Genomic DNA, 17,785 nt, shown 5'->3' with positions numbered 1-17,785 from the left:
CTTATGTTGGTTTTTCACATTTTATCTCATTAACAACAAAAAAGGTGTCTTTTACCATCCTCCTGACCATTTCTGTGTGCGAGGTGGCTGAGCCTTTGCAGGTTTGGCGTGGGAGGTTGTGCGCTGGTTTGGAACAGAAATGTCTAGCACTTGAGATTCAGCTTCAGTCAACTGGACAATCAATGATTATGTGACTTTGCCGTCTTTACTCTTCAATCAATCTCCAATTTTCACTGCACTTCCACATTACTAACCGCTGGCAAACGTTATTTTTGGTGCACATCCAAATTGATCCCCAATCACTGGATTAGCAGATGTTTTAGAGACGTGCTATTCTTCTGTTAGTCAGTCACAACTCTGCTCATCCTTGTTACCACATTCATCTAAGGGCCTCCCCATGCCTGCCGCCTAGTGCCGGGCAAACGGCACCTTACGAGAAAGCTGACGCCAAATTTACATCACATCCCCTGTCGCAAGCCGCCATTTTTGCTGATCGTGCACGTTTCAACTGACTTTTACTGAAATGAAGAGATGAGTCGACAGTCATGTCTCTTTTATATATATCAGTCCAGAAGCTCAGCGATTCTACAGGTGGAGGTGCTGCAATAGTTTGAAAAGATGGGATCACTCTGTATTTCTTTTGTTTCTGTTTTTGTTTTTTGCTTCCACTTTTTTTTCATATTCACCTTCTTGTACCAATCCTGATGTGGAGGTTTTGTCTGAGTGATTTAGTTATTTACACAGCATTACAAGCTTGGCCCAGAAAAGAACCACTTCTTTTGGGCTGCCAGCAACCATTTGATGTGGTTTGCGTGTCTGGCCTGGGTGCCACCTGGATACCTCCTTGGTGAAGTGTTTTCGGCATGTCCTACTACTTACTGGGTCAGTTAATGCGTTTCACCTAAGCATTTACTTCATTGATACACAGTCTACGATGTGGCACTTATTTCCAAAGAATTACTAAAATAGGAGGAACTTGAGGAGCAAAGTTAAACCAAGATACCAACTTGCAAGCGTGCATAAGAAGCAGCTGGTTGTGACTGAAGCTAGAAGTTCTCTTACATTGCTTGCTTAATAGCTTCAAGCTGAAATTGGTTGAACATGTTGTGAATGATTGTTATAAATCAGGAAGTTCTGGAAGCTCTTCCCTACTTAAAATATCCTTTTGCCGTACAGTTGTAAGACACACTGGAGTACAAAATATGAACATCTGTGGAAATGTGTGCTGTATGTCCACATGGCAGCCAATATACTGTTCACTGGTTAATCCAGCCATCAGAGCAGAGCAAATGCAGATGTGTCTGTGTGTATGACGGTGCTCATAACCATCCCTCTGTCCAATTCTGTTTTTTCCATCAGGGAGTGAATCGTGCGGGGAAGGGCGCTCAGCTGGGACGCAACGGTGTGCGGCGAAAAGACTGGCATGACTATGAAGCAATCAAAAGAGACGCATCTCGATCTGGTTTGTCAAAATCTCTTTTTACAACTCCTGAAAAACATGAAACTTAATGAAGAAAGATGCTTTTGGATTTGCACACACACACACACACACACACATCCAGAGCGTTGCTCTCCTGGTATCCAGCAAGGGTGTAAATCTGTGCTTTGGATACATTACTGGTGCCATAAATACTGTTTATATCTTCTACAATCATCACTGATTGGGTTTAATTTTCTGTTCAGGGAAAACAGCTTTTACACACTGAGTGTAAATTAGTCCAAATGGGTTTATCTCCTGAAATGAGCCGTTAAAGGCTAAAAGTTATTTTCCACTCTTCTTTCCTTTTGGAGGGAAACGTGGGTAATTTCTGCTTAATGAAACATGCATGTCTGTAGATGATTAGAGTTGTTTTTTGTTCTCCACAGGACCATACTTCTTCTTTTAATGAATCCCCAAAATATGGTGATGTAATATTATCCTGTGTGGCTTTTTCTTTTGTCGTTTTGTTCTCAAACATTAATCTCCGATTTATATATCCAGAGACAAACTAATATATTTTAGATTAGTTTTGACTTCAGCTATAGTTAACAAGTGGGTGTGGAGAGTGTTCTAGGATGGATGCAGCTTCTAGGTCTAAAAGGTGGAGCTTTCTAAGCATGAGAAGGGGGCGACTCCTGTGGGTCCAAAAGGGGTGTGTGTGTGTGTGTGTGTGTGTGTGTGAGAAAACATTTCCTGATGAGGTCATGGACTCAATTGCTAATTTGAAGTGTTCTTAAATAAAACACAGCATTCATTTGAGTAAATTGGTATTACAGTGAATATAATTTTAATTCCAGTTATAATTCTGTAATTCTAGTTCGTTAAGTTCTTTTCTTTATCTCGTGCACGCCTCTCTTCCTGTAGTGATGCAGTCACTAAAAGCCCAAATTCACTTACTGTTTAATTTCTCCCCTCTTGTTGAATTTCTGTGAAGAGAATGACGTGTGAGATTTGCTTGCTCCCTTTTGGTCTGTATAGATTGAAGTTTTTGTGATGAAATGTTGTTCATTTGTAGGTAACGGTGAACAGGGGAAGCCGTTCCCCCTGACTGATGCTGACCGGGTCGATCAAGCCTACAGAGAAAACGGCTTCAACATTTACGTCAGCGACCGCATCTCCCTGAACCGCTCTGTTCCTGACATCCGCCATCCAAAGTGAGTTATGTGTGTTTTCGGTAGAACACCAAAAAACTTGTCACTTTATAGTCTTATTCATATGTTTAAAGATAAATCTGCAGAGTCTCTAGCGTCACTCTGTATATGAGACTGCACATTACTGGCCTGCGTAGTAAAACACTCAAAGTTTTACTACACGAGCTGCCATTTGATTAGCAGTAGAGTTTTTACAGAGGTAGACTTCATGAGTCAGTGAATAACTGAGTGTTGTTCAGTGCTGTTCCAACAGGCTTATGTTGGGGATTTTTATCACATCTCAATCTGCCATATCAGTCATTTCTATTGAGTGTGAGGTGGGCACCAGATGAAAAGAAAAAGAGAAAACACTTCTTAAAATTTCTAGCGAAGTGGCCAGTAGCCTCAGGCAAAACTGCCATTTTCTACAAAAAATACATCTCTGTTGGTGTGAGCATTTTCATCATAGAGGCAAAAATGGGCCACACAGGACCAAGGGTCTGCAGGTTTTCATTCCAGCCAAAGACTGCAGCAGGTTATTTTACAGATTGGCATTCCATCAACCGGAGAGGAAAAAAATGAATCACCTGCTGCAGTCCTTTAGCTGGATTGAAAACCTGCTGGTTCTCAGCTCTTTGTGTAAGATACATGTTGTGCAAGGCTAATATTTGAAATCAGTGATTCAGATAAGCTTTCTGCTCAACAAGATGCTGATTTACACTAATTAATAGTGAAGGTCAGTGGAAATGTTTCTTTTTTTTTTTTGCCTTGAAAAGGACGGGAAAGGCGTTCATAATGTTTAGGTTTAAGCATAAAACTGTGTATTACAGTGCTTTACAGAACAGAACACAGGCATACTCGCACAAACACAATCAATGTGTTCATTGCTGTTTAGCTGAGAGTACGGATGTCAAACATGAGCAGGCTGGCTTTTGGCTTGAAAGAAAAAACAGTGAAACTTGCAGTGAAATATATTTTAAAATGAAATGCATTGCTGTTACCAGCATGGCTATGTTCAGACAGTAAGACTATACAGGAGTGAAAATGTATGGAAAGTCCACACATCCTCACAGGAAGCTGGCAGCAATGTGGTGACCACAGGCCATAGAACCAAAAGAAACAAAAAACAACTTAACTTAACTTTGGACCTACTTTAAGCTTCGGCAGAGTGATTCAAGCAACTACTGATGAGAGTGAAGGATACTGCTGATTGACATTAGAGGGATACAAATAACCACTAAACTGGTATGCAGTTGTAAGGAAAGTAAATGTAATTAATGTGGAGACATTATGATGCAATTACATTTATTTTACTGAGACATCAGGCTGTTCTTCATATTTGTAGGATGCACTTGTAGTTCTTTAGAGAGGGCATTTTATTCTGTTCTTTTCTTCCTTCCTTTTGATGTTTGGTTTTACTACCTCAGGGATCGATTCGGGCTGTATGTGGCCCATGAACTAAAATAAGTGTGACACCTCTGGCTTAGAGCTAGCATATAGTTGGTACATTCGCTGTTTGGGTCAGATAAGGAGGTCAAATTCCTACCAATGATTAACTGTGTCTGAAGACAACTTTAGGCTTAAACACTACATTTGGTTTAGTTTGAATGTCCAAAAAGAGCCTTGATATGTCCGTCCGTAACGTCATCTGACTGGTTGTGTTACTTGAACAAAGAAGAATCGACTCTAAAGTTCAGACCTGATGAAATTCCACAGCAATAAAAGAGGAAAAATGTTGTAAAGCTGTTTAACCAGAGTGAAAGTTTAATGAGTTTGGAATGGGTACTGTTAGATTTGTATTGTTGATTGTCATTTATGCTTAGAAATATTTACTTATATATGCTTAGAGTTTTGTAATTAGTTGTAGATTGATCCTTGATAGTCTGCAAACTTTGTGTGTATTAGACAGCACTTTGGGAGCATGAGAGGTCATACCGTGTCTTATTGTTTTATGGTAGGATTAACGTAGTTGCGTCTGTTCTAGTCTAAGTGCTCTTTGTTTAGATGAACTGCAGGACTTCCTCACCGTGTTATCTAGGATGAACCATCTAGGGTGAGGGGGAGGCTACCCTCTTCCTGACCAAGGATGTTTGACCCTTTGATCAGCAACACACACACACACACACACACACACACACACACACACACACACACACACACACACAGGCAAGGTACTCTTTGTTTGTATGTAGACGTCGTATGTTAATGAACCTATGCATATTCATGTAACCTCAATAAAAGGACAGTGTTACGGGAGGACGGAGAGACCAACTGGAGTCAAGCGGTTGTCCGGTTCTCTCCCGTGCACGAGTAACATGAAGAACTTTGCCTATTTGTGTCTTGCTTAGCAGTGTAATTATATTGTCTTAACGTTCCAGCGAATAGGTTTATGCTACAAACCTAACATTAATTGGTCCTTCGATGCCGGAGCCCTGGAATCGCATTCACCGAGGGGGGGGGAGAGGCACGCTGAAAGCCTGACGTCAGCCAGGAAGTTCCTGTGGATTCGCGGTCTGTCTTTTCTCCTCGATGAATGACGGTCAGCGGGATTCGGGCTGATATTACACTCTAAGCAACGCCAAGTAAGTTTAAAGAGGCCGACTCTATAACCGTGTCGTTGTGCAGTCTCCGCCACTGTGTGAGGCGTTGAGAAGAGGCCGACTCTATAACCGTGTCGTTGTGCAGTCTCCGCCACTGTGTGAGGCGTTGAGAAGAGGCCGACTCTATAACCGTGTCGTTGTGCAGTCTCCGCCACTGTGTGAGGCGTTGAGAAGTTCGCTACTTTGTGTAGCGATACCCGGGTTCCTTGCTACTTTGTGGAGCAAGAGGTTCCTCGCTACTTTGTGTGGCTAGAGGTGAGTTCTCCGCCGCTTTGTGGGGCGTTGAGAAGTTCCGCGGGGTCCAGATTGTGCTGGACGATAGGCCTATTTTGTGTTGTTTTTGTTGTCGTCGTCGTCGTTGTTGTTGTGTGAGTGTGTGCGGAGCAGAACATGTGGTCTGTGACACCGACTGTTGTTGTTATCATGGGTTTCTAAGCAACCAAGAGTGAGTCGGAGGGAGACAGACGTTTGTGCTGGACTTTGCTCCTGGCAGCACAAAGTATTTATGTAAAAAAGAGAGGGAGCGACGGCTCCACAGCTGCGCGGGTTCACGCGAGCGCGGTCACGCGGGTTTCACGCGGACCTGAGCCGTGCGGTTAATCGCAGGCTTATAAATGGAAGAGATTCAAATGTTAGAAGTTTTCAGAAAACACACCAGCCTTGAAGAGCGTGTGGAGAAGGCCAGCCCACATCAGCAGCTATGCTCTGGTGGGTGGCTGTCCCCCCACCCCTTGCTGACACAAAACGTTAACTCTTCAGCCTGTGTGCCAGACCATAGACGTAATTGAGGTGGATAGTTGTTAAAAGTCATCTACATTACGCTTGTGGTTGCTTAAATTCAGTACGATGACATGTGAGGTGAAGTGATATAGATAAATATTTAAACTAATGAAGTGCATAGAGGCACTTGACCTGTGTGGAAGACTGTCGTCTTATTATGAACCATTGTTGAGATGTAGAGCACACCTGTGAAAACAACTAATATGCTCAACCCTGTATGAAACATCTAAAAGTACATGATGGAGAAGCTGAGTTGAATATGAAAGTGTAAGACTTTGCCACTGTGGGCAGAGCAACTACTGTGTGATGTTGCGTTGCAGTTTTTTTTTTTCTTCTAAGCTGATGAGCAGGCTACACATTATCAGATCGAGAGCTGTCTGAGAACTACTCTAAGAGAGGGAAACAGCGCTATGATAACTGTGATGACTGGAGTGTGCAACGTTTCCATGAGCAGTTTTCCTGCATCTTGACTTGTGTGTAGAGTGTTCATAACATCAGCATCATGTTTTTGATTATTTGTTTGTTGGGTTGAAAAATAGTTAAATAAACTGGTGATCATATTTACGGATCACCATGGCACATATCATCAGCCATGTGATTTATTTTTGCAGATGACAAAGTGAGTGTGAATGTGTCTGAAATTGCCTTTGATTGTGAGTGACAGCGGTGATTTTGCAGGTCACCAGCTATTGTAAATAAAAAAAAAAAAAAAAAAGAGTGAATAAGAGGGAGAATTTATATTGTAGAAAAAAATAATCATAGGAAAAAGGTTTTGTGTTGATCAACCAAAAAAAAAAAACAACTATAATTTCATTTTCTGCTTTTAAGAAAGGACTGTTCACAAAAACACAGAGCGAGAGAGAGAGAGAGAGATATGTGTTGATTAAGCAGTGATGATAATAATGAAATGTCTTAGTTTGTCACTTTCAGGTGAAAAGCAGACCTGAATCAATTTTCCACATGCAGCGGTCGGAAGAAAGTTATAGTTTAACATCATTGGAAACATGCAGGCCAAGTTTCTGGCTGACTTATTTACAGTGCCATGTGTTTCTCAACCTCACAAGCGAGCTCACTCCTCCCTGAAGATAAGGAATGCAGCTCCATGATAAAGAGACAGCAGCAAGTCCTGAGCACAAAAAGTCCCAGCAAAGCAGCAGCAATGTGGATAAACAGCAGCAGAAGAAAGCAAACCCATCTTCCTGTCTGATTGGATGAATTCCACGGAGGGGCGAGCAAGATGGCGGTGGCAGCATGTTGAAATGCTCAAAAAGGACTGAGTGACTCGGGCAAGCCACATGCAGCTAGCATGCTGGCTAGCGACATGAAAGAAATGGACCCTTCATGATGCGTTCAACGTGCCAGCGCTGTGGTGGGAAAGGCTCCATCATAAACACGCCCTGCGCCCTGCGCCGAGGTTCAGGCCAAGAAGAAGAAGACGATGACTTCCAAGCCCAAGAAGGTCGGCCTCAGCGTGGGCGAGCTGATTGTGAAAGCCGTGGCCGCTTCCAAGGAGCGCAACGGCCTGTCCGTGGCCGCCCTCAAGAAGGCTCTGGCTGCCGGAGGCTACGATGTGGACAAGAACAAGGCCCGTGTCAAGACCGCCATCAAGAGTCTGGTGGCGAAGGGCACTCTGGTGCAGACCAAGGGCACCGGGGCCTCCGGATCCTTCAAGATGAACAGGGTTACTGAGACCAAAGCTAAGACGCCCGCCGCGGCCAAAGCCAAGAAACCGGCAGCAGCTGCTAAGAAGTCGCCCAGGAAAGCAGCAGCAGCAGCACTTCAGCCACTAGCACGAAGTCAACCGCATCAGAGGACAATAGTGAGAGTGGCTGTGACTTCACTGTGCATGTGAAGAAAACGTTTGAGGAGAACTGAACAGTTGGAGTTTGACATTTGCCACCTGTGGAGTAAAATGGCAAGAAGAGACAGTGGGACACAGGACAAAGCTGAAGGAGAACTGCCGGCTGTTGGACTGTTGAAGTGGGAGAGGACAACAGAGTGAGAAGACTAGGTGAGAACACATAGGAATTATTTAATGTGGGAAATCAAAATTTGGGTTAGCAAACCTGGGGAAAAGAAAACTGACTGCTTAAGTTGGAAAATTGAGACGGAGTCTGAAACATTGCGAAAATAGAAACATATACAAAATCACACACACACAAGCAGAACATGCATTAACCCTACTAACAATTCCAAACACAAAATGACTCATGAAGACTCATAGCACATTAGTTAAGAAATGATTAAACAATAGTAGAGAAGTGTGTAGGAAAGGCAGCTTTAAGAACATGCTCTGCTGGAGATGCAGCTCCACAGACATGCATTAGACCTGCCTAATAACACAAACACATGTAATGAAAATTAGCTTGTTATCTTTCATCAGTGTTACAATAGTGTCAATTTAGCAGACACTTGTTATCAAATGCTGAATTTATCCTAAAGAAAAAAAATTGACTCTCCAAGTTGCAGGACAACAATTTAACTTTTGTGAGAAAAAAGATCCTGGTTTGACCAACCAGTGATCAGACAATAAATTTAGTTGTTAAAATGGTAAATTGGGAGAAGCTTCCTGCTTGATTGAGGCAGCACATGTAATTTACTGTATGAGGGAAATTGTCTTTTGTGATACTATTTTGAACATGCTTTTCTGTCGTCCTGTCAACTTAGTGGGTTAATAGCTGATATGCAAATTAGTTGATTGGTTTTAGATTAATGAAAGGTGACTGAATTCTAGTATGAGTGAATGAGATGTGTTGGAGTTGTTGTGTGTTGAGTAGAGACTCTAAAACACTGAGTTTCCTGCTTTGATGTGCGAGTGAATCCTGTATTTAGATACACAACTCTGAATACGTCAGAACAGACTGTTTTGTGAAGTGCATGACAGCATGTCACATGTTTTATGATGAAGGGAAAAAGGAAAATTGAATAAAATAGATCTGTGGCTTAAATGAGTGAAGAGCACAGACCGGGTGATTAAACTCATAGCTAATATGACATTAGGGTTATGTTGTGTGTTGTGCAGCTGATGGTTGATTTGGAGTGAATCTAGCTGATGATTTTTCTTTTGTTGTGAAGTTGAGCCTGCCGATTAGTATGATGGTATGATAAACCATGCTAATGGTATGATTTACCCTCCTGAGATGAGGAGCTTGTGTCATGACTTAACAAGGCCTTTTTATTTTGATACTTTCACAGTGCACTGAAAGTTTTGTTTGATAATCTCTGTTATTTTTCATTTTTATCTTTTGAACAGGCACTGATTTTGTTTGTCTATTTTCTTTTCTTTAAGCAGATCTGCACGTCGGGAATTAAAAATGCTACACGTCGTCGAGAAAATTGTGCCAAGTGAGTTCTCCACATTTAAATGGACTCTGGAGAAAGCCACTTATTTGGGACAATTATTAAATGACAGTCCCAGTCCAAAAGGATTCAGCGATGTAATCCAAACTAAAGTTCTTCTTTTTCTTTTTGAAATGACGTCATTTTGCTGAGAGTGGAAACTAAATGCGACGATAGGTTCCACTATCAGCAAAGAAAGAAAGAATGAATGCATGAATGAGTGAGTGAAAGGAAAACAAACTGACTGACTGGTAAAAGCTGACAAAAGCTGACAAGACTTTACTGATGTAACACGACTGTGTGAAGTTGACCCCCGCCTGGCAGGGGTGCAGATGAGTCTGTGTGTGCTTCCCTTTACAGGAGCAGAAAGATGACAGCAACACTCGAGGTTGCATGATGATTTAACATTTTAAATGCCATTTTCTGTGTCTGTGAATTTACTATGTGTGTGTCATTCACTAGCTTGTGTGCTCACAGAGATAACTGTGACAAAGTATGCATACGCCTGCGCAAGCGCTAACATTTGCATTTTCGTTTTTACAGCATTACGGTTCTTCATGTGTTTGATCATGTGATTTATAGGAATACTGGCTAATGTTTCTCTACTACAAGATTTCTGGGTTTATGTGTGAAGAAAACTGTAGTTACAGGCATATGTTGATGGAGAAATTAATATAGTTTGAGACATACTGTGATGAGACCAGTGTTACTGTTTCCACAGCGAGTGTTAACTTTATGGTGTTTTATGGCACCTCTAGAATCCGTTGACCTGTGTCTGACCTCCGTCTGACCACAGTCAATGTGTATTGCTAATGTTTGTTTCTTTGAGAATGCTGTAGTAGATTCAGCTGAAGCGGACAAGTGACATGGGTAAAACAAATAAGAGATTACGGTATTTATGGAATAGTTTATTATGGGCTCATTTGCTGGCCACTTTTGAACCCATAATAATAATATATGAGTGGAGTGACTTTGCTTAAGAGAAGTCACTGATTACATTAATGTTAACAGAGTACATGGGATAATCCATGTCTGAGGTGAATTAGGGTAATAGTTGTAGTTACTGATTTGAGAAAACCTGCACATGACACTTGTCTTGCTGATGTTGAATGCTTCTTGTCCTTATGATACAATTGTTTACAGGTATGAAGTTTGATTTCACTTCCAGATTTTGCTTTCCAGGCCGTGATGGTGTGTATGCAGGCTCCTGGGAGAGCCAGGTGTTAAGCAAACTTAATATGCAAAGCACACTAACATTTTCATTGCAGGATTATAGGTCCAGGGTGGTGCTGCTCCAGGGGAGGAGATGCCCTGATGTTGCCTGGGATATGATCTAGCTAATCTTTTTCTTTAAGACTGGAATCCAGGTTTGATGAGTTGACTCATGGGTGTGTCCATGCGTCAAGAGGAGGGGTCCAAGGATTAACATTAAACAATGTTTACTATTATTGTTGCAGTGATTTGTGTGATTAGCCGTTTTATTTACAAATATTAAACCTATGCAAGTGGTGCACCCATGTTCAGATGAGGCTTTGATGGCCTATAAGTGAAGTTCACTGAACTAAAGAATGTGGTTTGATGATTGTTGACATACTCTCCAAATAGTTTGTCTTCCTAGCAAGGAAATACAGGTGCAGCAGTAATCTCCTGAGAAATCTTCAGAGGCCCAGTGAGAAGCGCATAGCTGACAGGACCAGGCAGTGGTTGAGGTCAAAGATCAAGCTGGTTGGGGCCCATCATGAGATCAGACCTTGGAGCCACAGCAAGGACCATGAAACTGCCTGCAAAATAGAGGAGAGGATCGTCCACAATATGGGAGAGAGGCTTCAGGAGGATCAGAGATCATCTTCAGCACAGCAGACATCACACAGAGAGCTGTGCTACTAAGCTTCCAGGAAATCAAGAGGAGACTTCCCACAGCAAGATTTTAAATAAAATGAAAGATTCAATATTGACGCTGAGGAAGACAACTAAGGTGTACGACGTGCTCTGCCTTAAACCTTCAGCAGCGTTGGAACATAAACACTCAGGGGATGAGGAGCGTGCCAAGCTCCATCGACAGCGCAGAAGGAGTTCGGGGATGACATCATGATTCTGTGAAAGCACAGGAACCAGAAGCTATGGTGGTGATGACAGCAGTTTCCTATGAACATCACCTAACGCTGTGCCACTGTACTGTGCATACGATGACACTCTGAAGGCTGCTGGGATCATAATAGCAGTAAGACAACCCTGCACCCTTTCCACAGAGGTGTTTTCTGCAGAGTATGGACAATGAAGGAGTCATAAATATCCCCCTCACAGGACGAAGGCCTGAAGTGAGGTAATGGGAGGCCATAAAACTAGAGTGCTGAGAGGTCTGCAGCTCTGGAAATAGCTGAGAACCATGTTGACAAACAACAAAACCAACTGGTATGTTTGAATGTTTATTCTACATACATTTGGACTCTGGTCCTATGGACAACGATGGAAACAACTGGAAGAGACATTCATGACGCCCTGCAGAACTCAAACCACTCTGCAGAGAGACATGTGATGTGCACACCTGGAGGAAGCATTACCAAGCTGAGATGTTTTTGAAAATGTTACTTTTTTATTTTCACTATTAAATTAACAATTTCTTTGTTTGCTCGTAAGATGTAGTTTGCCATGAGATGAGCTCAATGAATGGGATAACTGCTAATACATTTGTTGAACTGTGTACCTTTTCAGTAATTTAGGGTGATTTGACATATGTTGAGTATAAAAATGTTTGCATTGAAACTGTCAGACATGAGGTATTCATACCTGGGAACTTTTCAGGCATAAAGGTCAAAAAGGGGGGAAATGTTAGATTTGTATTGTTGATTGTCATTTATGCTTAGAAATATTTACTTATATATGCTTAGAGTTTTGTAATTAGTTGTAGATTGATCCTTGATAGTCTGCAAACTTTGTGTGTATTAGACAGCACTTTGGGAGCATGAGAGGTCATACCGTGTCTTATTGTTTTATGGTAGGATTAACGTAGTTGCGTCTGTTCTAGTCTAAGTGCTCTTTGTTTAGATGAACTGCAGGACTTCCTCACCGTGTTATCTAGGATGAACCATCTAGGGTGAGGGGGAGGCTACCCTCTTCCTGACCAAGGATGTTTGACCCTTTGATCAGCAACACACACACACACACACACACACACACACACACACACACACACACACACACACACAGGCAAGGTACTCTTTGTTTGTATGTAGACGTCGTATGTTAATGAACCTATGCATATTCATGTAACCTCAATAAAAGGACAGTGTTACGGGAGGACGGAGAGACCAACTGGAGTCAAGCGGTTGTCCGGTTCTCTCCCGTGCACGAGTAACATGAAGAACTTTGCCTATTTGTGTCTTGCTTAGCAGTGTAATTATATTGTCTTAACGTTCCAGCGAATAGGTTTATGCTACAAACCTAACAGGTACTTTTTCTGCAGTATATGGTAAATGGCCTGTATTTGTATAGCGCTTTACTCAGTCCCTAAGGACCCCAAAGCACTTTACACTACATTGTATAGTAGTGTATAGTGTATATATAAATATTATGCTATTTAGCAACTTCAAAATCCAAATGGTTAAATATCCTTCTTTTAATGCACTGTTTAAAAAGTCTCTTTAGTCTAATTTATTTTTAAACATAACAATTTTTAACAGATTGAAATCTTTTGATTAAGTGACAAATGTTCACTTAGATCCACAAGTTTGATGTTTGACAATCACCAACAACTGCATTATGTTCACGTTATTTTCATTTTACAATGACCAGAGCTTAACTGTATCTGTGCTGAAATGGACGTATTCATCAACCCAGCAATCCACAGGTTCCATACAGGCATCATCCAACTCTCCTGACACGTGCAGACATGATAAAAGTAGTCAAAACTGAGAAAATTGTCACAGAAACTCAAGAAGCTTAAATTAATTTAATTTCTGAATACATTAACACTACTTATTGAACTTAAAGAGTAGGTGCATTTGGGTTTAGCGTGTGGTCAAAATCTGCTATGGAGGCTTGAAAGAGTTTAGTGATTTCTAGAGGAAAAAATGCAAAATGTCCAAAGTGAAGCAAATACCGATTTCAATGTAAAGCAGAAAGCCATTATTAGACACCAGGACAATTCTGCCATAACCAAAACCTACTTGGTAATGTTTGCACCTTTATTATCCAGGCTGGCTTTGGTCCAACTCATTACGACGAGCACTGTTTCGAACAATTGCTCCGATTATCAACCTGACCAGCCTATTAACAGGAGAGAGTTGGCTTTACACACAGAAGTTGATAATGCACCATGTGTCGCCCATGTACTTGTAAACCATGTTCTTGATAGTAATTAACAGTGTCATTGATGTCCCCCTGTGTGCAAGGTGTTAGGAAGTGACAGAACATGTGCCACGTTGTACGGGAGCAGCTTTCCGTCTGGCTGCTGTGGGGCTGCGAATATTTTTCAACCAGGATTTTCTTGGGAGGAGAATGAGTGCAGAGGATGGAGAAAGTGGAAAGTCTGGCTCTTTTTGATTGGTCACAGTGAAGCAACAGGGAAGCTTAATAAACGAGACAAACTCAAAAACCCTTTATGACCCCCATTTCCTGCCATGGTTATTGAACTGGATGGAATGAATAACATATTGATGATTTTGCTAATCTGTGGCCAAGAGGCCATTAGAGTCCAATGGGATTATCTCCTTTGGAGTTTAAATAAATGTCTGGCTTTACTGTTGGAGTCTGCAGAAAGCTCGTGGAATAAAAATGGTGTGAAAACAATTTTGTTCTGTGGGAACATGAATGTGCATAGCAAACGCCACCCATCAGTTCTCATGTTTCTAGTTAAAGGAGGGGTTCATTTGTAGAAGCATTCAGAAGGCAGATTTTATGAGCAAGAAGTGTAATGTGTTAACTTCATTGATTGGAGGTCATTTTAATCAATTCTGTCATCTTTGTTTGATTACTCCGAGATGGAAGATGATCCCAAAGGCAAAGCTTTGCTCAAACTTCTAATAAAGCCAAATTCTGCAATTCCTGAAATGGCCACTTGAGGCTCTCTTCAAAAGCAGGTCTATTCCCGTAAACATCCATGGAAAATGCCGCAGCTTTGTAGCAGAAATGAATGCCTTACTAGCCTGGTACAAAAGGCGGTTATATCTCGGTTGCTAGTTCAACATCTTCATAACATCTTTATAGGAGTTATGATTTTTATAACGCATCTTTTTAAATTTTATCGAGGCCTGTTCATTATTAAAGGTTTTACCTGTTTTGAGTGACATATTCGTGCGAAGTAGGCTGCTAGCAGTCCACTAGGCCTCACTTCAGCTCACTGACTGGGCCTTGTTTTTTTTTTTTTTTTTTTTTTAATGCTGTTGCCTTATGTAACGCATTTAATATCTGACAAATAAAAACTGCTGTGTGGTACAGTCCATCCAAAAAGTCTGTGCTTCAGTTTGGACAATGACATTGTAGAATATTAAGCTGTTTTGCAGCACTGATTAGCAGAAAAAAACAAACCATGCTGGGGACCAGAATTGGGAGTCGGACCCAGCACGCTTTTGTTCTAGAATTTATGCCTAAAACTAGAAAAGACCAGTTGAAGAATAACATGAACAAACAACAAGTGCAACCGCTAGCACTTAACTTAACTACTACTTGGCTTTACTCTTCATGAATAAGATGAGACAAGATGTTTGCTTCTTTGTTTACTGCCCTGGTGTCGTGGACTTGATGCGATGACGAGGTGCACATTAAGCTGAGCATTTTCTAGTATTCAAATTATTCAAAGACAGATGCTGTAGAAGCACGGTGAGCCATATGGGCCCGTGTTTGCAGTACAGAGTGCTGGGTTCTTTCCAGCTTCTCCTCTGACTCATTTAAGAACAAAATACTGAAAATAAACTCAACGGCAACATTATAAATATCATCTGCTTAACAGCTTTGGATCTGGTGACCCGATTCGTCACAGATCAGCCTTGAGCTCTTTCCCTCTACCTGACAGGGCTGTTCTCTGACCCTGCTGTCACTTTCTTGTGGGAAGCAGTTTTAAATGCTTTCCCTTGCAAGGTCCCTCCAGGACAGCATTTATGTTCTTTCTGATTCCCCCCCCCCCCCCCCCCCCCCCCCCCCTTCTTCAGATTTATAAAGTTTCCACATCCTGTGACCTTTATGAAGCATTTTCCATCACAGAGCCAGTTTCCACCAGTACGGCATCACGGTGGCACACTTTATCAAGTTTATATTGGACAGAGAACTCTTTGCTTGTTATAGCTGTCAAGGGAATAGAGTTCAAACTTTGCAAACTCACAGGCAGCAGTATCGTGAAGCAAGCGTGGAATCAAATGTCAGAAAAAGCAGATAAGTGAGAAATTTCCAGTCGAGAGCTTCAGGTGTGCCCGGCCTGCTAATGGTAGGATGATTTTAAAGGTTGAGCTGTTGTACATAGACACAGGGATTACTTTAAATTCGTCTTTAGGTCTTTGGTGTTATTTTTATCCTGATTGCATCAAGGGAGCTTTCTGAATATGCTAAAATAATTTGGCAATGGTTCAGAACATAATGATTCTGCTAAAGTGAGCTGAGGGAAAGTCTTTATTCAGTAAAGGTACAGGTGCTGGCACAATGATAACTTAATAGAAAAACTTGGAGTTCTTGTTCTTGCCTTTTTTCTGGTTCAACATTTTGGACATGTCTTTCACAACCATTATTTTAGAAGAGGTTTTTCATTATATATGACAGCTTTGAGTTCATAACTGGATCTTTGCTCAGCCAGAACCACCAACGGGCGATGGTTAAAATCTGACTCAACAGAGTTCTGTTGAAGACTGAACATTTTTATTGTCTAGGCCACTTGGGCTTGTGGGAAACTAGCATGAGGACCCAGATGTAGGGCTGGGTATCGTCACTGATTTCTAGAATCGATTCTATTCCGATTCACAAGGTCCTGAATCGATTTGATTTGAATCTGGGAAATTTTTCCTCACACAGTCAGAAATATTATAATTCAGATCAGTACATTTACATATTTTTGTATCTATAAAAAGGAAGCTGACACTTTCCAGACTTTATCAAAGGTGTGAGCATCACAGCAGATGCCTTTGTGTCAAAGTAGCTGAAGATAAACACAGAAAAACATGAAGGTGATTTTCCTGGGATTTTATAAAAATATTCTGCAGTACATCAAAAACGAAAGAAAACCATTAATCAACTTATGAACAACCTCTGAAGTTACAGCGGTTTTATTAGAGACACGGCTAAGCATTTTGCATAATTTAAAAAAGTTTCTTTTCGGAAGTGAGTAAAGGGAAAAAAAAAAAAACATCGGCCGACAGCGCTGTAAACAACAGTAGACTTGTGCGTAACAAGCAAGCAAATAATGCAGAAAACAGATTTCGGGGATAGACGGGAAACTGTTCTTGAAGTACAGAGAGAGAGAGAGAGCTGTGCATGAAGTGTGATTTTTATCGTGGTGGAAGCAAAACAGCAAAAGTAAGAGGGAGTCCATGATGATGTTTATGTGAAGCGTAGTTTGGATCAATATTGTTTGGAGAGAGATCAAACTAACAGCTTTAGAATCAGTGCAAAAAGGACGTAAACACAAAGCGCAGACCCGCCGAAACATCAGAATCAGTGAGCTGTCGGCTTTCAGCCCCGACCGTGTCCGTGCCGTGAGGTGAGAAAGGCGACATCTCAATGATTCTGATCCGTCGGCGGGTCTGCGCTTTGTGTTTACATCTTTGTGCAGAAGCCGTGTACCTGCTCTCATTTACTGTCTTAGCTGTTTGGTGGTTGTCAAAATTTTGTGACGTTTCACCTGAGATTCTGGAATTTTGGGCAAAATACATTTATATAAAAAAATCGATTCAGGATTTTAATGAATCGATATCACGTTATCCAAGCCAGAATCGATTTTAATCGATGAATCGATTATTAAAACCTACCCAGATACTTCACACAGGGGTAACGGGGATGGGGGAGGCCAGCAGGTGTATCTGTTTTACTGGTCAAAGTAACAGAGTGACGGGTGTCCGACAGCTGTGTGCCAAATCTATTCACATCAGGCCCGGGCACCTCTACAGGATTCGTATATCCATTTCGCTCTCGCTCACTACCTGAATGACATGATGGAGAGACACAGAGGATGGGTTTCAGGCAGCCACACGGGCCTTGAGAGACTTAATTACTGCCGCGATAGATTCTCCTCTTGATCTTTCAGAGAGCGAGAGAAAGAAGAGACAAATGTCTAGAGGGGCAAGCCAGCAGGTGGTATGCTTCATTAGATCTTATTAAAAGAGCAGCTCATTGTTCAGGTTGGGCTGGTAGAGGGCGCACAGCAGTACAGCAAGGTAAAGGGCAGCTCCACAGGTTCCAGAAGAATTTCTACCACGCTCTCCATTAGCATTTTAAATAATAACCCCAGCACAGAAACACATGGAGGATTATTCTAA

General features: G+C 41.6%; 1 protein-coding gene and 1 pseudogene across 1 annotated transcript in view; both read left to right on the top strand.

The window, feature by feature from the left end:
• The window catches only part of LOC146700796 (polypeptide N-acetylgalactosaminyltransferase 10-like), a 128,907-nt gene that overhangs the window by 31,034 nt on the left and 80,088 nt on the right, over positions 1 to 17,785 (top strand). The window contains exons 2-3 of the mRNA XM_085471045.1: positions 1,360 to 1,462; positions 2,496 to 2,634. Coding sequence (XP_085327171.1) covers positions 1,360 to 1,462; positions 2,496 to 2,634 — 242 coding nt within the window. The remainder of the gene's footprint in view (positions 1 to 1,359; positions 1,463 to 2,495; positions 2,635 to 17,785) is intronic.
• On the top strand, positions 6,637 to 12,231 carry LOC146700797 (histone H1-like; annotated as a pseudogene).

The sequence above is a fragment of the Copadichromis virginalis genome, linkage group LG10 (genome assembly GCF_057382275.1).
Source record: "Copadichromis virginalis isolate Kocher_CV1m ecotype Utaka linkage group LG10, C_Virginalis_male_GT1.1, whole genome shotgun sequence".
Lineage (NCBI taxonomy): Eukaryota > Metazoa > Chordata > Actinopteri > Cichliformes > Cichlidae > Copadichromis > Copadichromis virginalis.
Note: the sequence above shows the minus strand (reverse complement) of the source record. Positions and strands in the feature narration are given on the sequence as shown.